The sequence below is a fragment of the Lithobates pipiens genome, unplaced genomic scaffold (assembly GCF_037356315.1).
Source record: "Lithobates pipiens isolate NorthernLeopardFrog02 unplaced genomic scaffold, aLitPip1_a1.2 Scaffold_16, whole genome shotgun sequence".
Taxonomy (NCBI): Eukaryota; Metazoa; Chordata; class Amphibia; order Anura; family Ranidae; genus Lithobates; species Lithobates pipiens.
Window position 1 is genome coordinate 452148019 of NW_027507748.1, and position 24255 is coordinate 452172273.

At 45.5% G+C, this 24255-nt stretch overlaps 1 protein-coding gene across 4 annotated transcripts in view; it reads left to right on the forward strand.

The window, feature by feature from the left end:
* Positions 1 to 2379: 2379 nt before the first annotated feature.
* The window catches only part of LOC143983296 (cohesin subunit SA-2-like), a 155058-nt gene continuing 133182 nt past the window's right edge, over positions 2380 to 24255 (forward strand). For 3 of the 4 annotated variants that reach the window (XM_077482810.1, XM_077482811.1, XM_077482812.1), the window contains exons 1-4: positions 2380 to 2531; positions 7692 to 7792; positions 19630 to 19702; positions 22569 to 22712. In XM_077482810.1, the coding sequence (XP_077338936.1) occupies positions 7752 to 7792; positions 19630 to 19702; positions 22569 to 22712 (258 nt within the window). In that variant the 5' untranslated portion in view covers positions 2380 to 2531; positions 7692 to 7751. Of the gene's footprint in view, positions 2532 to 7691; positions 7793 to 19629; positions 19703 to 22568; positions 22713 to 24255 lie in introns of those variants that run through there. The other variant, XM_077482813.1, reaches the window with a different exon arrangement.

Sequence of the window (24255 nt, forward strand, 5' to 3'; positions counted from 1 at the left end):
GGATATACAATGTAATACTGACATATAATCACACACATAGGTTGGACTTGATGGTCTTTTTTCAACCTCACCTACTATGTAACATTTCTTTCACAGCTATCCTGTTCCTACTTCCAGCAGCCTCAGCCACGGGTATTGACGTCACCACCTGGGCTCCCTCCTCCTTCCCTGGCCACTGGCCCAGTAGGAGAGAGCAGAGGAGCAGAGCCTTGTGCGTGCGCAGTAGGGTTCCCGGCATGAAGCCATAAGGCTACTCTGCCGGGTTCCCTTACTCGCAATGGAGGCAGCATGCACCCGACAGCTGATGGAAACATAAGCTGCTGTGCCGACATCGATGGACTCCAGGACAGGTAAGTGTCTGATTATTAAAAGTCAGCAGCTGCTGGATGGAGGTGGGCGGACCTCCAATTTAAGCAGTTCATTTGTGCAGACTTTTAAAATACACATATAAGATACACATTTATTGACTGGTATGTTGATTTATACAGTTGTGCGTCTCTTATTTAGGTGTATACAATAAAGAAGTTGTAAAACATTATTTAAGATAAATACCCCTCTGATTCACACTGTATAGGCCACAATGCCAATGTGAATGAGCCCCAGGACCTTGTTCACACACACAGCTTTATTTATTAAAGTATTTGTACACCAAACATTTCATATTCCTGATATGTGCCTGCTGAACCATGTACTTGTATGAAAAAGTATTCTGTTCTTTTTGTATCGCTTCCTTTGTGTGAAATCCCTGCTGTTTCTGCCCAGTGGCGGCTGGTGCTCAATTTTCTTGGGGGGGGGCAGCCTGCAGCCCCCCAGCCACATAACCCACCAACCCCCGGTGCTCGCTCGTTTGCTGCTCCCCACATTGCTGGATCGATTGCCAATCGGGGCTTAGGACTCCAAGCCAATTGTGTCTCAGGATCTGCTTCCTGATTGGCTGGGAGAAACAGGAAAACATTAGCAAATATTAATTCGCTAATGTATGTCACACAACAGGGTGGGCCCCCGAGCACTCACCCTTGCGGTAGCCAATTAGAGCCTGGCTCTAACCGCTTGCCGACCTCTTGATGTAGATATACTGCGGCAGAAGGGTGCGTACAGGCAGAATCATGTACCTGTACATTGCCCTTTAAGAAGCGTGCACTCCGTGAGTGTGATCGCGGGTCCCGCGGACTCAATATCCGCGATCGTCTCACGGAACAGGGAGAGGATAATGTAAACAAGCATTTCCCTGTTCTGCCTAATGACACTGATCACAGCTCCCTGTGATCGGGAGCGGTGATCAGTGTCGTGTCATACGTAGCCCCTCCCCCCACAGTTAGAATTACTCCCCAGGCCACACTTAACCCCTACAGCGCCACCTAGTGGTTAACCCCTTCACTGCCAGTCACATTTACACAATAATCAATGCATTTTTAATTGCACTGATCGCTGTATAAATGTGAATGGCCCCAAAATCGTGCCAAAAGTGCTCGATCTGTCCGCCATAACGTCGCAGTCACGATAAAAATCACTGATCGCCGCCATTACTAGTAAAAAAAAAAAAAAAAATATTAATAAAAATGCCATAAAACTATCCCCTATTTTGTAAACGCTCTTACTTTTGTGCAAACCAATCAATACACGCTTATTGTGATTTTTTTTTCAACCAAAAATATGTAGAAGAATACGTATCAGCCTAAACTGAGGAAAAAAATGTTTTTTAATATATTTTTGGGGGATAATTATTATAGCAAAATGTAAAATGTAAAAAAATGTAAAAAATAATGTGTTTTTTTAAAAATCGTCACTCTTTTTTTGTTTATAGTGCAAAAAATAAAAACTGCAGGAGTCATCGAATACCACCAAAAGAAAGCTCTATTTGTGGGGAAAAAAGGACGTCAATTTTGTTTGGGAGCCACGTCGCACGACCACGCAATTGTCAGTTAAAGCGACACAGTGCTGAATTGCAAAAAGTGCTCTGGTCTTTGGCCAGCAAAATGGCCCGGTGCTTAAGCGGTGCTTTTCAGCCGCTAGCAGGGCGCTTTTAATAACTCCTGCGTTGCGGTGCTTCCAACTCGATTTTCAGGCGCTTCGGAAGTGCCACACATTCATTGCAATGGGCAGGGCATTTTGAGAACCCCCCACCCAAGAAAATGAAGCACCAGCCGCCACAGGTGTGTTTGATAACTTGTAGATTGTGGGATCAGACTGTAACAAATATAAAATAGCAATATGCTGTGACTCCTGGAGTTTTTGTACATTGTCTTCCCTCAGTGATCCCTCTGATCGGTACTATAGAGGGAGGAGAAGGGAAGGATCTGTACACATGCGCAGTGCACACCACCATCCCGGATCCTTCCCTATACAGTACAGCGCTCCTATAGACTGCACAGAGCCGTGCTGTGATTGGTTGCCTGCACACTGCTGGTCCAGGAGGAAGGAGGAAGCAGGAAGAATGATGGGCGGGCAGTGCAGAGCCAGGACAATACAGGTCAGAGGAGAGCAGTGCGGGGAGGTGTGTCCATAGGCGGCCTGTCACATCCACAGCGCAGGTAATGAGCGCACTATAGTACATAGCGAGTCTTCCTACTAACACTGCAGGAAAGAGGAAGAGGGCGGCCTCGGCGTATGTCCACGCTGCCAGGACGCCGCTTTGTGACGGGGTGATGTCATAACTTAACTCTTGCAGGTAGCTGAGGTGGCACCGCTGGTCGCCATGTTCCCCAGTGCAGGGCTGTACTGATCTGCTATTACAGGGTGACAGACTTGTGAGTGCTGCAGTCTTTTACATTCTTCACATGGTGGCTGCAGAAGTGAGGCATGGGAGGATCCCTGTATACAGGACAGTCCCCACCATGACTACACAGCAATGTCTATTGTCTCACTGCTTCTTATAAAGAGACCCTGTCATCTACATTGTATGGTGGCCATGTTCTAGAAGAGTGCTAAAAAGACCCTGCCACCAAGTTTTTATGGTGGGCACATTCTGGAAGAATCTTAAAGAGACCCTGCCACAGATTTTTTTTATGGTGGGCACGTTTTGGAGGAGTCCTAATGAGACCTTGTCATCCACTTTCTATGGTGGGCACATTCTTAAAGTATCACTTTCTATGTGGGGACAGTATCTTAAAGTATCCCATAGAAACCCTGTCACCCACTTTTTATGGTGGGCACATTCTGGAAGTGTCCTAAAGAGACCCTGTCACCAAATTTTTATGGTTGGCACATTCTGGAAGCATCCTAAAGAGATCCTGTCACCAACTTTTTACGGTGGGCACATTCTGGAAGCATCCTAAAGAGACCCTGTCACCAAGTTTTTATGGTGGGCACATTCTGGAAGCATCCTAAGGAGACTCTGTCACCAACTTTTTATGGTGGGCACATTCTGGAGGAGTCCTAAAGAGACCCTGTCACCCACTTTCTATGGTGGGCACATTGTTAAAGTATCACTTTCTATGTGGGGACAGTATCTTAAAGTATCCCATAGAAACCCTGTCACCAACTTTTTATGGTGGGCACGTTCTGCAAGTGTCCTAAAGAGACCCTGTCACCAATTTTTATGGTTGGCTCATTCTGGAAGCATCCTAAAGAGATCCTGTCACCACGTTTTTACGGTGGGCACATTCTGGAAGCATCTTAAAGAGACTCTGTCACCAACTTTTTATGGTGGGCACATTCTGGAGAAGTCCTAAAGAGAACCTGTCACCAACAGAAAAATAAAGTATTAGAAAGGCTTGCAGCATTTAAAAAATGAAATACAATAATAAAGACTACCAAACATTTTATATCCGACCCACCCCCACAGGGGATGCATGCGAATAAAGAAAGTGCTCACACTGCACATATTAGGTAGCACTACATGTGCTGGAGTGAGAGGAATTATTCTAGGGTCATCACTCACTAGTAACTCCAAATGACCCATGAAGGCTTTGAGAGCATTACCTATGGACAATTTTGGGTTTCTGCCATTTTTTTTGCCATTTTACAGGCATCCAATTCTAAAGAGTAACTAAAGGCACCAAGAGGGAGACCAAAATAGTGTAAATAGGTTAATAAAATTCCCACACTACAATACTGCACTTACAGGGTACAACGTCACATAGACAAAATGCGTAGGACAGAACCACACTGTTGACATCATATCTGGTGACTTCCAGCCATTGGAGCGCACAACCACTTTGAATGAGACCTGGAGGTGCTATTGAATTGTAAATATAGTCCACCAGTGTGTAATTTAATCTCAGTAGAAATACAGCTGTTCTGTGAAGCCCTCAGAGGTCTGCCTAGAGAATTTTAGGGAACAAACAGAATCATGAAGGCCAAGGAACACACCAGGCATGTCAGGGATAAAGTTGTGGAGAAGTTTAAAAGCAGGGTTAGGTTATAAACAAAATCCCACACTTTGAACATCTCACAGAGCACTGATCAATCCATCATCCAAAAATGGAAATAGTATGGCACAACTGAAAATCTGCCAAGACATGGCTGTCCACCTAAACTAACAGGCTGGGCAAGGAGCGTATTAATCAGAGAAGCAGCCAAGAGGACCATAGTAACTCTGGAGGATCTGCAGAGATCCACAGCTCAGGTGGGGGAATCTGTCCACAGGACCACTTTTAGTTGTGCAATCCACAAATCTGGGCATTTATGGAAGAATGGTAAGAAGAAAGCCATTGTTGAAAGAAAGTCAAAGTGAGTCCTGTTCGCAGTTTGTGAGAAGCCATGGGGGACACAGCAAACATGTGGAAGAAGGGGCTCTGGTCAGATGAGACCAAAATTGAACTTTTTGGCCTAAAAGCAAAGTGCTATGTGTGGAGGAAAACTAACACTGCACATCACCTTGAACACACCTTCCCCACCATGAAACACGGTGGCAGCATCATGTTGTGGGGATCCTTTTCTTCAGCAGGGATAGGGAAGCTGGTCAGAGTCGGTGGGAAGATGGATGGAGAATACATGACCGGTTTTCCCGCGGAATAAACTCTGAAGGTTTTTCCAACGGAGTTCCGACGGAATTTAGCTGAAACTGTCTTGAGTACATACGATCACACCAAAGTCCGATCGTCAAAAAAAGGCGGTGACGTACAACACGTACAATGGGACTAGAAAAAGGAAGTTCGATAGTCAGTAGCCAATAGCTTCCGTCTTGTACTTGCTTCAGAGCATGCGTCGTTTTTGGTCCGTTGTAACAGCATACAGACAAGCGGTTTTCCCGATAGGAATTGGTTCCGTCGTAAATATTTAGAACATGTTCCATTTCTAGGTCTGTCAGAATTTTCAACATAAAAAATCCAATGGGGTATACACATGATCGGAATATACGATGAAAAGCTCCCATCACACTTTTTCTGTCGAACAATCCGCTTGTGTGTACATGGCATTAGAGTCTGCAAAATACTTAAGACTGGGGTGGAGGTTCATCTTCCTGCAGTACAACGACCCTAAACATACAGCCAGAGCTACAATGGAATGTTTTAGAGCAAAGCATATTCATGTGTTAGAATAGCCCAGTCAAAGTCCAGACGTAAATCCAATTGAGAATCTGTGGGAAGACTTGAAAATTGCTGTTCACAGACACTCTTCATCCAATCTGTCAGAGCTTGAGCTATTTTGCAAAGAACGGGCACAAATTTCACTCTCTAGATGTGCAAAGCTGGTAGAGACATCCCCAAAAAGACTTGCAGCTGTAATTGGAGTGAAAGGTGGTTCTACAAAGTATTGACTCAAGGGGCCAAATACAAATGCACGCCACAATTTTCAGATATTTATTTGTAAAATATTTTGAAAACCATTTATCATTTTTCATTTACTTCACAATTATGTGCCACTTTGTGTTGGTCTATCACATAAAATCCCAATAAAATACATTTACATTTTTGGTTGTAACAATTAAAGGGTTATGAATACTTATTAAAGGCACTGTATTTAATAAGGGGTCATAACTATCTGTTGAGTGGCTTTCTGCAGGGGAGAGGTGTAAAGTCTTAGCATGGTGGAAAAGCACTGTAGAGATGCATTGGCCACTTTATTAGGTACACCTTGCTAGTAGTACCGGGTTGGACCCCCTTTTGTCTTCAGAACTGCCTTAATTCTTCGTGGCATAGATTCAACAATGGGTTGAAAACATTCCTCAGAGATTTTGGTCTATATTGACATGATGGCATCATGCATTTGCTGCAGATTTGTTGGCTGCACATCCATGATGCAACTCCCCCCGTTCCACCACATCCCAAAGGTGATTTATTCAATAGAGATCTGGTGACTGTGGAGGCCATTGGAGTACAGTGAACGCATTGTCATGTCCAATAAACCATTTTGAGATGATTTGAACTTTGTGACATGGTGCATTATCCTGCTGGAAGTAGCCATCAGAAGATGGGTACACTGTAGTCATAAAGGGATGGATATGGTCAGCAACAATACTCAGGTAGGCTGTGGCGTTTAAACGATTCTCAATTTGTACTAAGGGGCCCAAAGTGTGAAAGAAAATATACCCCACATCATTACACCACCACCAGCCAAGGCAGGATGGATCCATGCTTTCATGTTGTTTACGCCAAATTCTGACCCTACTATTTGAATGCCGCAGCTGAAATCGAGACTCATCAGACCAGGCAAAATTTTTCCAATCTTTTGTCCAATCCAATCCATTGTCCAATTTTGGTGACCCTTTGCGAATTGTAGTCTTATGCCACGTACACACAACCAGGCTTTCCGGCAAAAAAGGTCAGACGGAATAATTTCATCAGATATTCCGATCAAGTGTGGGCTATAGCAGACTTTTTTTTTTCCAAAAATTCTGATGGACCTAGAAATAGAACAGATTTTAAATCTTTCAGACGAAATCAATTCCTATCGGGAAAACCGTTCGTCTGTGTGCTATTCCAACGGACCAGAAACGACGGGCAGCTATTGGCTACTGGCTATTGAACTTCCTTTTCTAGTCCCATCGTACGTCATCTCGTTCTAAATAAACGGACTTTGGTGTGATCGTGTGTGGGCAAGTCCATTTCAGCGGAACTCCGTCAGAAAGGCCGTTAGAATTTTATTTTGACGGAAAGTCCGGTCGTGTGTACGCGGCATTAGTTTCCTGTTCTTAACTGACAGGAGTAGCACCCGGTGTGGTCTTCTGCTGTTGTAGCCCATCTTCTTTATGGTTTGATGTGTTGTGCGTTCATAGATGGTATTCTGCACACCTTGGTTGTAATGAGTGGTTATTTGAGTTACTATTGCCTTTCTGTCATCTCGAACCAATCTTCCCATTCTCCTCTGACCTCTGACATCAACAAGGCATTTTCGTCCACACCACTGCCGCTCTTTTCTCTTATTCAGGCCATTCTCTGTAAACCCTAGAGGTGGTTGTACGTGAAAATCCCAGTAGATCAGCAGTTTTTGAAATAGTCAGACCAGCCTGTCTGGCACCAACAACCATGCCATGTTCAAAGTCACTTAAATCCCCTTTCTTCCCCATTCTGATGCTCAGTTCAAAGTTCAGCAAGTCATCTTTACCACGTCTACATGCCTAAATGCATTGAGTTGCTGTCATGTGATTGGCTGATTAGCAATTTGTGTTACCAAGAAATTAAACAGGTGTACCTAATAAAGTGTCCAGTGAGTGTATATTAATGTTTAGCTCTGAGTAGCCAAATGTTTAGATGAGTAAAAATATTGTATAATAAAATAGATAATTTTTTTTGTATTCATGTCTTCAGGAGACTGCATGTAAAGAGTAAAGAAGATTTATTTCTTACACTGATGGCACCATACAGAAGATGATAACTGTGACTAATCCAGCCGCAGACCTTTGTCAAAAGTAAGATATGAAAATTTTAGCACTTAAGGAGATTGTTAAGTTTAGCTGAAATTGGTGGCATCCTTTCTGCCTCAGGCTTATATAAAGCACAGTGTGTACATTTTTTAAAGATTATTTTTCTAAATACCTTTTTCACAGATCCACTGTGCTGTCACATTATTCCCCTCTGCTCTCCATCCCAGATCTAAGAAGAGCAGGGGGAAGGGCTGAGAGTCCCTGCTGGCCAGCAGAGGGAGACCACATGACTGCACAGCGGAGCTGTGCAAGAAGGTATTTAGGAATATCATAAAAAAAAAATTGCCACACAGTGCTATATATATATATATATATATATATATATATATATATATATATATATATATATATATATATATATATATATATATATATATATATTAGTAAACAAGGGATTTTAACATCGTACTATACAGCATACAACAATAGTGGTGGGATGGGTAGGGAGGAGATCAGATCTCACACTGAGCTGACAGGTAGGGACGGAAAGGGAGAGGGGAGAGCCTCACAGCAGAGAACAGGATGATGGAGGGATGTAAACTGACCATGGTATCACGGATCAGCAGCCATGATAACCGTGGTCAGTTTACAGAAGAGAAGACAGCACAAGGCAGGATCAGCCAGGTATTGGGAAAGATAGAAAGGAACAAGTGACAAGGCAAAGGCACTACACTCTAGCTCCTGCCTTCAAGGGACAGGAGCATGATTTTGTTTTAGGGTTATGACCACTTTAACTTGTAATAGTAACTGTCATTAACAATAGTTCTATATAGACATCTGAGGAAGCTGCATGATGGATAACATACAAAGTCCTTTTATGTCTGTATATGTTTCTGTATATTTTAGAGATTGTGCAATTGACTTCACCTTTTCCACTAAAATATACTATGTTGTTCTGGGGCCCTAGTGTGTAAAAAAAAATACTGTATGGTTTTCAAATAGTGTCCTTAGTTTTATAGTGATACTAAACACACACTGTTTAATTTCTATTATCCCTTTTATTTATGTATATGGATTCTGGCATTGTAGTTCTTTAAATTAAAAAAAAAAATCGAAGTGCCCTTTTTCATATTTGATATACAGCTGTTGTGTGCCCCAGCTTTTTGTACTCATCTGCAGGAAAACATGGGCAGGAGTGGCTTTTAGTCCGCTTCTGCTGCTCTTTTGATGCTCGTGTGAACATCTAATATTTGGAGTTTCCCTGAAGTTGAACAGAATGTGGCTGATCACTTTGGTGAGAATTTTATTTGCAGGCTTTGGGGGTTGATCATAGTCTTCTGGTAAGGCATTAAAGCTAAGCAAACTTTTGTTTAAAGCAGTGATTCTCAACCAGGGTTCCTCCAGAGGTTGCTAGGGGTTCCTTCAGCATTGGGCAATTTCTGGCTCTCAGACAAGTTCCCACTGACACCATTGATCTTTTTAACTATCTGTAAGGAGGTAATTCTTCCCAATGACCACAAGTGTAAGGACCATTCTTCCCACTGACCATCACACTAATGTATCATGAGTTGTAGATTTCAAATTTTTAGCAGGGGTTCTCTGAGACTGGAGAATTATTTCAAGGGTTCCTCCGTGTTGAAAAGGCTGAGAAAGGCTGGTTTAAAGAGTAAGTCCACTTTTGTTGAGAATTTTTTCTCTTTCATTCATTGACGGACACAGCAGCTTCATCTTGACCTCAGGGTTATATCTCCCCTTTAGGGGAGGACTAGGCAGGAAGTGTTAAAAACAGCAAAACTGCACAGTACTGCCCAGGGGGCAGTCCTACTGTCTATAACCCCTCACACTGCATCCAGCAGCTCAGTATTTTTCTGCCTAGTGTAGGAGAAGGACCTGGCTCCCAGTGGGACCATTGGTCCTGGGAATTTTTTCTTTTTTATGCATATTTGATTCCTGTGATCTACAATCAACAGCCACCCTGTACTGCTCGGGTGATGGGTCTGTCCGTTGAATGCGTCCAGCAGTCCCTACAGGAGTGGTAAGTATGGTTCCACCTGTCTCGGCAGGATGAAGCAGCTGGGAATTCCCTGGGAGGTCAACTAGGGGGTCTCTCACTCTCCCTTTCTTCTTTCCCTGTCCCTTCCCTCCTCCCCATGCTATGGACCGCTGTGTGACTGGGCACATGGGGGTGCGGTGCACGTACCTGGCCGGGGGTCCTCCGGAGGGAGGGCTCCAGGTCCTGGCATGGACTGCTCTGGGTGTTGGGGGTCCGCTTGTCCTCTTCCCTATTTCTGGGCCACGGTGGGTTGTTTTGGTGTGTATGCCATGTGGGGAGGTCATTTTTCTGAGGCCATGGCCATTTTTCTGTAGCCACAGACAGTTTTTTAGTTTTGGCCATTTTCTGGAAGTCCGGCAGCCATTTTCCCAGCACCCTCAAGACGTTTTTTGCTGAGGCAGCCTGCGGCCATTTTCTAGCAGCCTGAGCTTGTTTTGCCTCTAGCACTGGGTGCTTGTTTCCTTCTAGAACAGCGCTTCTTTTTCACAGAACACCTCATGGCTGACACAATGGAGAGCAGACATCAGCAGCACAGCACAGTGCCTGGGTCAGGGTGGTGAGTCCTACGGGGAGCCCCTCAGTCTGTGGCAGCTAGGAGGGTGGACATTTTATGTGACTTGCCTTAGGTCCTTAAGTGATAACAGGCGAGTGTGGGTCAGCATGGCGTCAGAAGCTGGCGCTTCTTCCCCAGACATCCCTGTTATGGGAACCGGTTCCCCTGCATCTGCGGTGCCTATGGATGCTCTGTTGGCGGTCCTGGTGCCCTTTGTTGCCAGGGTGGAAGCGGCGTGCGGGCGCAATTGGGGTACAAAGCGCCCCCTCCCCCCAACGTTTTCTGGGGAAAGCTCTGATTCAGACTCAGGCCCCGCTGTGGCAGGTGGCCCCTGTTCTGACATGTCAGAGGATGCAGACTTGGGCCGTTCGGACAGTAAGAATGACTCTGTATCGGGTCAGCGCAGAAAAAAACGCTTGTAGGAGCACTTATCACTTCGGTGTGGGATACCGTAAAGATGGAGGATACGGCGGGGCATCTACAGAGGTGTCGGTCCCTTTCGGGTCCCACAAGCCGGCCCACACGGCTAAGGTGTTTCCTTACCCAACTTATTTTGATACATTTATTTACAAGGAGTGGGGAAAACCGCAGTCCCGAAACGCATAACTGTACGTTACCCCTTTGAGGAGAGTTTCTTGAAGAAATGGACATCTCCTCCGATTGTTGACCCCCCAGTATTCACGTTAAATAAGGTAACCACAATTCTGGTGGAAGGGACCCCTGCTTTCAAAGACCCTGCCAACAGGAGGGCCGAGGCGGTTGCCCGGTCCATGTTTACGGTGGTGGGGTCAGCATTGCGACCAGTGTTAGCCACGACCCTGGTGTCACAGATGCTTACTGAATGGGCTAAATTGTTGCACCGTAAGTTGGAGAAGCAACAGGCTTCCCCGGGCTGTGTGGAGTTGGTGGACCAGAGTATGGTCCCTGGACATCAAGGACGTATATTTGCATGTCCCCATATGCATCAAGCATCAGAGGCTTCTGCGATTTGCGGTCGGGTACTAGCACTACCAATTTGTAACTCTCCCTTTTGGCCTGGCATCAGCACCAAGGGTCTTCACCAAGGTGCTATCCCCAATTTTGGCTTTGCTAAGGCAGCGAGGGATCGCAATCGTGGGTTACCTGGACAACCTCCTTCTAAAGGCAGCTTCTGCCTCAGAATTAAGGGAGGATGTGGTAATCACCATGCAAACTCTTCGGCAGTTTGGTTGGGTACTGAACCTACAGAAGTCGGTGTTGGTGCCGACTCAATGCCTGGAGTACTTGGGCTTGCTTCTGGACTCCTCACAGGCGAGAGTCTTTCTCCCTTCGGACAACTGCAGACTCTTCAAGCTTTGGTGAACTTGTTGGTGTCCCGCAGGTGGTCGTCGCTGAGTTTTTGCATGCGAGTCCTGGGTCTCATGGTAGCCACTTTCGAGGCGGTGCCGTATGCTCAATTCCACACTTGAGTCTTGCAAAAGGAGAAAGGAGATCCTGTCCAAATGGGACAAATCTCCGTTGTCCCTGGATTGCCAAATTCGGGTGAGCCAGCTAGTCAGGGATTCCCTGCTCTGGTGGCTGAGGTCACCGGCCCTTTGGTCCAGGAAGACATTCCTTCCTCTTCATTGGACGATGATCACAACGGACGCCAGCCTGACCGGTTGGGGAGAAGTTTGGGGCGTACAGTGGGCCCAGGGTCGCTGGACCCAGGAAGAATCCCTCCTGCCAATCATTATTCTGGAACTTCGGGCGATCAGGTGGTACCTCTTCACATGGTCACAGAGGCTGCAGGGGCGTCCGGTCAGGATCCAGTCGGACAATGCCACAGCGGTGGAATATGCCAACCATCAAGGAGGAACGAGGAGCACTGGAGGTCGCTCACATCCTGCGGTGGGCAGAGTGGGGCGTGCCGACTCTGCCGGCCGTGTACATTCTGGGCGTAGAAAACTGGCTACCTAAGTCATCAGATGCTGTACCAAGGGGAATGGTCGCTACATCTGAATGTATTTTGGCTCCTTTGCCCAAGGTGGGGCATGCCAGATGTGGATCTCCTGGCTTCTCAACTCAATCGGAAGGTACAGAGGTTTGTGGCGAGGTCAAAGGATCCCTGAGCAGATGCGGCAGACGTGTTGGTATCTCCATGGGGGCATTATCGGCTTATTTATACCTTCCCCCCCAAACTTCTACCACGTCTTCTTCGCAGAGTGGAGGCCGAGGGGATTCCGGTGATTCTGATTGCACCAGATTGCCCTCTGCGTCCGTGGTATGCCGAAATAGTACGAATGGTGGCGGATGTTCCTTGGTGACTGCCGATGTGGGAGGACCTTCTGTTGCAAGGTCCAATACTTCATCCTGCTTTACCATCACTGGCTTTGATGGCATGGCTGTTGAAAGCCAGGTGCTAAGAGACCGAGGTCTGTCAGATTTGGTAATCTCCACTATGCTGAGGGAATGGAAGATTTATCGTACGTGGAAGGCCTACATCTCCATGTGTGAGGAGATGGGGTGGCGTCCGTGCACATACTCCGTTTCTAGGATCCTGCTGTTTTTGCAGCGAGGAGTGGATCAGAAACCTGGCTTAAGCACCATTAAGGGGCATATATCAGCTTTGGCTGTCTTTTTTGAGCAACCCTTGGCGACTCATTCATTGTTGAGTACGTTTGTTCAGGGGGTTCAACATGTGGCCCCTCCAGTTTGACCACCGCTGCCTCTTTGAGATTTGAATCTGGTGCTCTCGGTGCTTCAGAGACCGCTGTTTGAAAACATTGGGGAGATCCCCTTATTGACACTCTCTCAGAAAGTAGTCTTTCTAGTGGCTATTACATCTGCCAGGAGGGTTTCTGAGTTGGCGGCCTTGTCAAGCAAGTCTCCCTACTTAGTCCTCCACAAGGATAAGGTGGTGCTGCACCCACAGTCTTCGCTTCTTCCAAAGGTTGTTGCTTTTAATCTAAATGAGGACATTGTGTTCCGTCCTTATGTCCTCAGCCGTCTCACCCCAAAGAGGTTGCTTTGCTTTCCTTGGACGTGGTCCGGGCTCTGCGGGTGTATCTGTCTATTGCGGCTCCTTTTCGGAGGTCGAACTTGCTGTTTGTATCGGTGGCTGGTCCGAAGAAGGGCCTGGTGGTCTCGTCGGCCACCATTTCTCATGGATCAGGCAGATTGTGGTTCAGGCTTATGCCATAAGGGGGCGCGCGCCTCCCTTTCTTATCACGGCACATTCTACGTGGGCAATTGGTGCCTCTTGGGCTTTCCGACACCAATCGTCTGTTTCTCAGGGGTGTAAGGCGACGACCTGGTCGTCCATTCACACTTTCACAAAATTTTACAAGATTGCTTGCTTCGGCCACCAGGTTTTGCAGACGGCTGTTTAAGGTTGCAACTCCTCCGTTGAGGAACTCTGGTTGTTACAGTGGGGCAAAAAAGTATTTAGTCAGCCACCAATTGTGCAAGTTCTCCCACTTAAAAATATGAGAGAGGCCTGTAATTGTCATCATAGGTATACCTCAACTATGAGAGACAACATGTGGAAACAAATTTATTTGCAAATTATGGTGGAAAATAAGTATTTGGTCAATATCAAAAGTTCATCTCAGTACTTTGTTATATATCCTTTGTTGGCAATGACAGAAGTCAAACGTTTTCTGTAAGTCTTCACAAGGTTGTCACACACTGTTGCTGGTATGTTAGCTCATTCCTCCATGCAGATCTCCTCTAGAGCAGTGATGTTTTGGGGCTGTCGCTGGGCAACATGGACTTTCAACTCCCTCCAAAGGTTTTCTATGGAGTTGAGATCTGGAGACTGGCTAGGCCACTCCAGGACCTTGAAATGCTTCTTATGGAGCCACTCCTTCGTTGCCTGGGCGGTGTGTTTGGGATCATTGTCCTGCTGAAAGACACAGCCACTTTTCATCTTCAATGCTCTTGCTGATGGGAGGAGGTTTGCACTCAAAATCTCACGATACATGGCCCCATTCATTCTTTCATGTAGACGGATCAGTCGTCCTGTTCCCTTTGCAGAGAAACAGCCCCAAAGCATGATGTTGCCACACCTATGCTTCACAGTAGGTATGGTGTTCTTTGGTTGCAACTCAGCATTCTCTCTCCTCCAAACACGATGAGTTGTGTTTCTACCAAACAGTTCTACTTTGGTTTCATCTGACCATATGACATTCTCCCAATCGTCTTCTGGATCATCCAAATGCTCTCTAGCAAACCTCAGATGGCTCGGACATGTACTGGCTTAAGCAGGGGGACATGTCTGGCACTGCAGGATCTGAGTCCCTGGCGGCGTAATGTGTTACTGATGGTAGTCTTTGTTACTTTGGTCCCAGCTCTCTTCAGGTCATTCACTAGGTCTCCCGTGTGGTTCTTGGATTTTTGCTCACCATTCTTGTGATCATTTTGACCCCACGGGATGATATCTTGCATGGAGCCCCAGATCGAGGTAGATTATCAGTGGTCTTGTATGTCTTTCATTTTCTAATTATTGCTCCCACAGTTGATTTATTCACACCAAGTCTTCCCAGCCTGGTGCAGTTCTACAATTTTGTTTCTGGTGTCCTTCGACAGCTCTTTGGTCTTCATCATAGTGGAGATTGGAGTGTAACTGTTTGAGGTAGTGGACAGGACTCTTTTATACTGATAACAAGTTCAAACAGGTGCCATTAATACAAGTAATGAGTGGAGGACAGAGGAGCCTCTTAACCACTTGCAGACCGGACCATTTTGCTGGTCAAAGACCAGACCACTTTTTGCGATTCGGCACTGCATCACTTTAACTGACAATTGCGCGGTCGTGCGACGTGGCTCCCAAACAAAATTGACGTCCTTTTTTTCCCACAAATAGAGCTTTCTTTTGGTGGTATTTGATCACCTCTGCGATTTTTATTTTTTGCGCTATAAACAAAAATAGAGCGACAATTTTGAAAAAACGCATTATTTTTTACTTTTTGTTATAATAAATATCCCCCAAAAATATATAAAAAAACATTTTTTTCCCTCAGTTTAGGCCGATATGTATTCTTCTACATATTTTTGGTAAAAAAAATCGCAATAAGCGATTATTGATTGGTTTGCGCAAAAGTTATAACGTTTACAAAATAGGGATAGTTTTATAGCATTTTTATTAATAATTTTTTATTATTTTTTTTTTTACTAGTAATGGTGGCGATCTGCGATTTTTATTGTGACTGCGACATTGTGGGGGACCCATCGGACATTTTTGACACATTTTTGGGACCATTGTCATTTATACAGTAATCACTGCTATATAAATGCAGTGATTCCTGTGTAAATGACACTGGCAGTGAAAGGGTTAACCAGTGGGTGGCAGTGTAGGGGTTAAGTGTTCCTAGGGGTGTGTTACTAACTGTGGGGGGGTTGGGCTTTCATTTAGTGTACACTGATCTCTGCTCCAATCACATGGAGCAGAGATCAGCGTCACTAGTTGCTAGGCAGAATGGAGAAATGTTGTTTATACAGCATTTCCTCCATTCGGCCGCTCCGTGAGACGATCGCAGGGATGCCCGCGGCGATCGAGTCCGCGGGTCCCGCGACCGGACTCACGGGGGTCCCGACCAGCGCTCCCGATGGCAGGGCGGCATCGAATATTGGACGTACCTGTACGCCAATATGCCTGCCCGTGCCATTCTGTCGGCGTACATCGTCGTGCGCTGGTCGGGAAGTGGTTAAAGAAGAAGATATAGGTCTGTAAGAGCCAGAAATCTTGGTTGTTTATAGGTGACCAAATACTTATTTTCCACCAAAATTTGCAAATAAATTCTTTCAAAAATCAGACAATGTGATTGTCTGGTTTTGTTTTTTGTCTCTCATAGGTGAGGTATACCTATGATGACAATTACAGGCCTCTCATCTTTTTAAGTGTGAGATCTTCACAATTGGTGGCTGACTAAATACTTTTTTGCCCCACTGTATGGAGGGAGTTATTTTCTTGCTGTTCCCACCCCTCATTCTTTGACACCGCTTGGGGGACATCCCTAAGGTCCAGATGAAGATGCTGTGTCTGCCAATGAATGAAAGAGACAATAGGTTTTTTGTACTCACCGTAAAATCCTTTTCTCTGAAGTTCATTGATGGACACAGCACCCACCCCTCCTATTTATGTTTGTACTGCTTTTGAGGAACTGGGCTGCTGGATGCAGTGTGAGGGGTTATAGCCAGTAGGACCGCCCCCTGGGTGGTACTGTGCAGTTTTGCTGTTTTTAACACTTTCTGCCTAGTCCTCTCCTAAAGGGGCGATATAACCCTAAGGTCAAGATGAAGATGCTGTGTCTGTCAATGATCTTCAGAGAAAAGGATTTTACGATGAGTACAAAAATCCTATTTCCTCTTTGGATGATCTATGTACATTGCAAGGATTTTAACAAACTTTGTTACAGATTCCTACCTTTTGTTATTCTGAAGAAATCCCTGTGTGTTTGTCTGTGTCCATGTGGGAAAGTGAATCTAATGGGAATGGTTTCATAATTAACAATCATCTGTAGCACCTGCAGGACACTAATAAGGAAAGTTGCAGGGCCTGCATACCTTTAGGCATGATTTCCTATTGGGAGTATCGCACCAAAAATTAAAATGTTGTTGCAGGGGATGCCTGAAATCTGACTTGTATCTTAGGGCAGACTTTTGGGAAAATCAGTGAGCAAATCACACAAGCAGGAAATTATGTTTCTGGGGGCGTTCTGTACACATTCTGTGTACAGAACAACTCCAGGTAGCCATTATGCATTGCATTTTACAGAAATTTATAGAGCTACAGATTGAAAGGGAAAGGTAATTTTTATTAACATTCAATTACAATATGACTTATGTCGCAGTTGTATATGCTATATTATTTTTTCTTTATTTGGTATTTTTTTACCCACGAAAGTGGAGTTACCCTTTAACACACTGTGGTCCCTAGACAGCATAGTGTATTTAGTGAAAAGGTGAACTTAAAGAGGGATTCAACCTACAAAAAAAATATTAAAAGCCAGCAGCTATAAATACTACAGCTGCTGACTTTTAATAAATGGACACTCACCTGTCCCGGGTTCCAGCGATGCCGGCAGCCAAGGCCGATCGATTGCTCGGCCCTCGGCTGCTGCCGCCACCATTCTAGGTGAGGGAATCAGGAAGTGAAGCGAATCGGCTTCACTTCCCGGTTCCCTACTGCGCATGCGCGAGTCGCGCAGTGCAATAGGAATTGTCCGCGCTGTCTCTGAGACCCGTGTGTGTCCCAGCAGACAACGCGGCAGGACAGGAAATGGCGTAGACTCCCATGGGAGTCTATGCCCGGAAGTGGGTGTAAATACCTGTCTTCGACAGGTATCTCCACCCCCCTCCCCCCTGAAAGGTGCCAATTGTGACACCGGAGGGGGGGAGGGTTCCGATCAGCGGAAGTTCCACTTTAGGGTGGAATCCCGCTTTAAACTTTAAGTGATGCATCTCCACACAACTTCTGCCACAGAGGAAGTGTGGGGAGCTCCATACTACATACTGTACAGGTTCTTTGTGTTCTGGCTAGGGGTCTATCCCTGATATATAGGTGTTTTAGAAGTCTTTTGGCACCAGAGTCTGATTAATACATGCTGACACTTGCTCACCTCAATCATCTGCCTATCCTTTGTGTTCCACTAACTAGATCTGACATCATAGCAATAGAGGGCATAGCAAATCTGAAAGAGAAATTTTGCCCACTCTGCATCAGTTTCCAATAAACCGATGACTAGAAGAATAGGGCAACCCGTCACCCTGGTTTGCTAGCAGCTTGGCAATAGGAGTACAGATCCATAGGGCATGACTATCAGTACACAGTTCTACTTAGAAAAATGTATGTATGTTCTGCGTGGGAACAGCAGTGGGCACAAATGCTAGTTTCCTGGCTGCCTTGTATACACTCTTTCTTTTATACTTGCCCCTTATCCCTTACCTCAAAAGAGCATGCAAATAAAGACATCTGACTTTAATTCCTTTATGACTGGGTAACACATAGTTGCTGCTTCCAAGAGGTTGGCTTTAATCCTGGGCGACGCCTATGTGTTCCTCTCCCAGCTCTGAGACCAAGCTGTCAATGACAGTGCTAGGTCTCTACTAATTGAGAATCAAGGGAACTGGCGCTTCATCAAATGATTGCACTGCTAGTCTGTGATTGGCTATCACAGTGATCATTCATTCTGTAGCCCCTCACTGTGTTGTTTCTTCTTTATAAAGGAGGATATATATTTTCCTCTTTACAAGAGGAGAAAGCCTGTAGTGGGAGAGTCTTTCCGCTTTAGGTACAGGAATAGTTCTGTTATTGTGATAAGAGAAAATTTGTTGGAAAAAGCAGTGAACTATTTATATGAGCAGGGAGTGACATTCTGGGGGAGTGCTGTTCACAACTAGTGCAGATTTCCCATACAAGGAAGCCCTGCTTGAGCTTTTTTTTGTCAGTTTTAGAAAATCAAAGTTGGCTGCAGGTGTGAATATCTGAGCTTGACCTGGCATCAGCTTCTCGCAGTCTCTGTACAGCAGGGCTGGAAAATGAGAGGAACCAATCAGTTCACGTGCTGACAAGAAGCATGCTTCTAGGATGGTAAAGCAGAGTGACGAAGAGATAAGATCAACAACATTATGCTTCTTTTTTCACTGGCCACTAAATGGCTTAGGGTGGGTCCAGGACTACCAGGGCTCAGAGGAAGTGGGTTGAATGATCCTGGTTATCAGACTGAGGACATCTCATCTTGCACTTTAGTAAATTAGTCCTCATAATGTAGGTATATCATTTACTGTAGGAAGTCTCAGTCTTCAGACTGCAGATACAGTTGCTGTGAATATTAATTCTGGAATGCGCTGTTTCTGTGCTAAGGGTCACTGCCAATTCACCCAATAATTAAAAAAACGTGTATAATCTTTGTGTTTTGGTATAAAGTATTGAGGTTATTCTTGGAATTATGTCTTCAGGTTTTTGTATGTGGGAATTTTAGTAATTTCGGTCCTGTGACAGTTTATCTTTGCTTATCAGCACTCTTGAAAATCTGCTGTCATAGAAGATTTAACAGCTGCATCTACAGTGCATAAATGGAAATGTCACAGTCTTACAAGAGAAAGGTTATCTAGAAATAGTATAGCAAGTCATTTGTAAAAACATAAGTCCTCTAGGTTACCAGAAACAGATTGCCAGTTTTCTAACTTCAGTGTTGCTTTTCACCAGAGAAGTCCTCATGATGTTTAATACAAAGACATAGACTTTTCAAAAATTCATACTGGGCATGTGTGATGTGGAAGTGAATTGTGAACATTTTACACATATTATTACAGGGAGAATACGCATACAAATTCCCTTCCTAGCACAACCAAGGAGAACGGTCTGCTGGAACTGTCAACCACTCCGGTAGGTTGTTATCACAGCTTATGTCACTTTGATACCACCCAAGAATGACCTTGTCACCTTTCCTTGAGAGCACAACATGTGTACAGTTACAGTGGGTACCACCGCACTTTCCCACATACTAGAATACTGCCCAAGTTTCCCTAATCCCTAGTACTGAAACTGATGGTGCTTCAGCAAAAGCCTAATCAATCGCTGCACACATGGCATGTCATTATTCCACTGCTGCACTGAGATCGACACTGCAATGTGTTGTGGGGGGGGGGGGGGGGTAGTGGGTGATGTAAAGAGGCAGAGCACATTGCTGGGGGAGGGGGGGCATTGGGCCCTACTGCCACCAGCCACTGCCTTACTGCCACAGTCACCTGCCCTACTGCCACCAGCCACTGCCCTACTGCCACTGTCACCTGCACTACTGCCACTGGCCACTGCCCTACTGATACCAGCTACTACCCTACGGACACCACCCACTGCCCTACTGACACAAGCCACTTCCCTACTGCCACTGCCATTTTCCCTACTGACACCATAAAAAACAGGGGTGAACAGCAGCGCTAGATATGGTGATAACATAAAATTATATAGAAACTGGAATATAGGTATACATAAAATGTGTGTGTGTGTGTATAAGCACACATAATATTAAAACATTTGTTTAAAACATAATGTCCATAAATGATCCGAGATCTTTTATGATTAGCACCTGGAGGCAGCTCCCTTAGAGTGAAGCAATAGGCTCTATGTAGAAATAGGAACAGAGGGGCGCCAGACTGAGTGCAGTATAAATCATATATTTAATAAAAAAACAAGTAGTAACTTGCAGGTTAAATTAGATGAGTTCAGTATGTGGTGAAATTCGCCAGTCCTGGAGTCTCATAAATGTCTTCCCTTTTCAGCCTGGGGCACTGGTGTGATCTGGTTACCATTCCTTGCCGCTGTGAATAATCACATTTTTTGTTCCTGTGAAGTCACGACCAGCTGCTTCTTGTTTCCTGCCTCCTGATTCCCAGCATTCTCTGGATCCCTGTAAGATCACACCAGTGCCCCAGGCTGCAAAGGGAAGACATTTATGAGACTCCAGGCCTGGCAATTTCACCACATACTGAACTCATCTAATTTACTTGTTTTTATTAAATATATGATTTATACTGCACTCAGTCTGGCGCCCCTCTGTTTCCATTCCTACTGACACCAGGCAATGCCCTTCTGCCACCATCTAATGCCCTACTCACACCAGCCACTACCCTTCTGACACCGTCTACTGCCCTATTGCCACCAGCCACTGCCTTACTGCCACTGTCACCTGCCTTACTGCCATCTAACACTGCCCTACTGCCACCATCCACTGCTTAATGCCACCAGCCACTGCCCTCTTGACACTGTACACCACCTTACTGCCACCAGCCACTGCCCTACTGCCACCAACCACTGCTCTACTGACACCGTCCACTGCCCTACTGTCACCATCCACTGAATTACTGACACCAGCCAGTGCCTTACTGCCACCAGCCACTGCCCTATTGACACTGTCCACTGCCCTACTACCACAAGCCTGTGCCCTACTGTCACCTGACACTGCCCTATTGCCACTGTCACCTGCCCTACTGCCACTGTCACCTGTCCTACTGCCACCAGCCACTGCCCCACTGCTACTGTCACCTGCCCTACTGCCACCAGCCACTGCCCTACTGACACTGTCACCTGCACTACAGCCACCGGCCACTGCCCTACTGATACCAGCCACTACCCTACTGCCACCTGCCACTGTCACCTGCCCTGCTGACACCAGCCACTTCCCTACTGCCACTGTTACCTCACCTACTGACACCAGCCACTGCTCTACTGACACCATCCACTGCCTTACTGACACCAGCCACTGCCATCTGCCTTACTGACACCAGCCACTGCCCTACTGCCACTGTCACCTGCCCTACTGGCACCAGCCACTGCCCTACTGCCACTGTCACCTGCCCTACTGGCACCAGACACTGCCCTACTGCCACTGTCACCTGTCTTACTGACACCAGCCACTGCCCTACTGCCACTGTTACCTCACCTACTGACACCAGCCACTGCTCAACTGACACCATCCACTGCCTTACTGACACCAGCCACTGCCATCTGCCTTACTGACAGCAGCCTCTGCCCTACTGCTACTGTCACCTGCCCTACTGACACCAGCCACTGCCCTACTGACACTAGCCACTGCCCTATTACCACTGTCACCTGCCCTACTGGCACCAGACACTGCCCTACTGCCACTGTCACCTGTCTTACTGACACCAGCCACTGCCCTACTGCCACTGTCACCTGCCCTACTGACACCAGCCACTGCCCTACTGCCACTGTTTCCTGCCCTACTGACACCAGGCATTGTCCTACTGCCACTGTCATCTGTCTTACTGACACCAGCCACTGCCCTACTGCCACTGTCCCCTGCCCTACTGACACCAGCCACTGCCCTACTGACACCATCCACTGCCCTACAGACACCATCCACTGCCCTATTGACACTGTCCACTGCCCTACTGACACCACCCAGTGCCCTACTGCCACTGTCAATTGCTCTACTGACACCATCAACTGCCCTTCTGACACCGTCCACTTTTAAGGTAGACAGTTTATATTTTTAGGCCTTGTTAGTTAATCGTCTTAAAAAAAAAAGGGGGGGGGTGCCAATCAGAGAATTTAGAGATACAATTGGTGACTCTGAGAGAGAGGAAATTGTTTTAACACATGCTTCAGGAGGTACAATTCCAGGAGACGCCAGAGACTACCTCATCCTTGCTGCATTGCACATTATTGCCGCTGCACTGTGTTTTTTGTTAAACAAAGATCATAACTTAAAAATGACATATCTGTACAAAAGACCAAGAAGAGTCGGAAACAGTCTGAAAACCTTTCAAGAAGAAATTCTTCCAGGCGAAGCAGGGATAGTCATATATCTGATGGAGGTATACCAGAAGCTGTGACACTGTTTGAAGTTATCAGCATTGGCAAAAGAGCAATACAGGTAAGTTCTATTGCTATTAGCAGTTGTGTGTCTCATTATATTTTTGACCAATATTTCTTTCTTAAAGTGATTTGATTGTAAAGTCTCCTTAAAAAAAATAAACATAATAACAAACATGTTATACTTACCTCCTTTGTGCAGTTGGTGCACAGAGCAGCTTAGATCCCCCTCTTCTCGGGTCCCTATGCGCTGTTTCTGGCCCCACCCTCCTGTTGAGTGCCCCCACAGCAAGCAGCTTGCTATGGGGACATCTGAGCCATTCAGACAGCCGTGACTCGGCCCCACCGCCTCTCTCTTCTGACTTTAATTGACAGCCACGGAGCCAATGGTGCCACTGCTGTGCCTCAGCCAATCAGGAGGAGGCTAAGACACTCGTGGACATCGCTGGAGAGACTTGGGGCTCAGGTAAGTAATTAGGGGGTGCTGGGGATGCTGCTACATACTGAAAGTTTTTTATCTTAATGCATAGAATGCATTAATATAAAAAAAAAACTTCTGCCTTTACAACTCCTTTAAATGTTCCAATGATATCATGGGAACAGGCAACTATCCAATTCAGGTCGGGTACTTGTTTACTAAGGGATATGTACTTCTCAACAACATAATTTTAATAATAAGCATAAATCCTACTCTGTGTCAGAAACACATTTTACTAATATTGTAAATATTACAGGGTATATTCATAAAGCAGTGAAATTTACATTCAACAAATATTTTCTGCTAGTGAATGTTCCTGGTGCATGTGTTTTAATGACAGCAATTGATTCCCTACCAGTGAATGCTGGTGAAAATCCCATTCTATACTTTAAAAATATGCCCCATGTGAATTTGCCTCAGCTAACCGAAGGGTGCACTAATGTAAGGGTGTCCATAGATTTCTGAGGGCAATTTATTCTGCTGGTGGGTTGGTGCTTGGCTGAATGTGACTGTTTGATGGAATGCTAAGGGCAGGGCTAAGTAGTTGAGTGGAATTGATGGTGCAATGGAGTGGGGGAGGGAGATGGGCTGGGGGGACAATACTGGTTGGGACATAATATCCAATATGCCTGTTTTAAGACCCATACCCCTATCCAGCTTCATTGTGAAGAATGAGTAGACATGAGATGGTCACTTGATCCAGGTAAAAATGGAATTTAAATCCAGGAAAAGACATTGAGAGATTGTGGATTTCCCTCTTATAGGAACCTTGTATCTGTAGAAATATACAGGCTGTCAATGCTCACATATCCCTATGGATATGGATCCCTATGCTTGAACACAATTGGATGATGGAAGTCAGAAGTGCTTTGCCTCATTCACTAAGCCCTGTGGCAAATTCGTTTGTGAAGTGCCACTTCCCTTGCAAAGTGAACAGTCTATTTTCTTTTAGTAAATCAACCCCAGTCTCTTTTTCTTTAAGTAAAAAGATACTTTTTTTGCTAGGGAAACTGATCTTAGTGAATACGGTGGTCTCACTTTGCAAAGAATAGCCAATCACATGCAAGGAAAATAAAAAATAGCTTTGTTGCTTCCATATTATTGGATGATGTAAATTAGCAGAGCT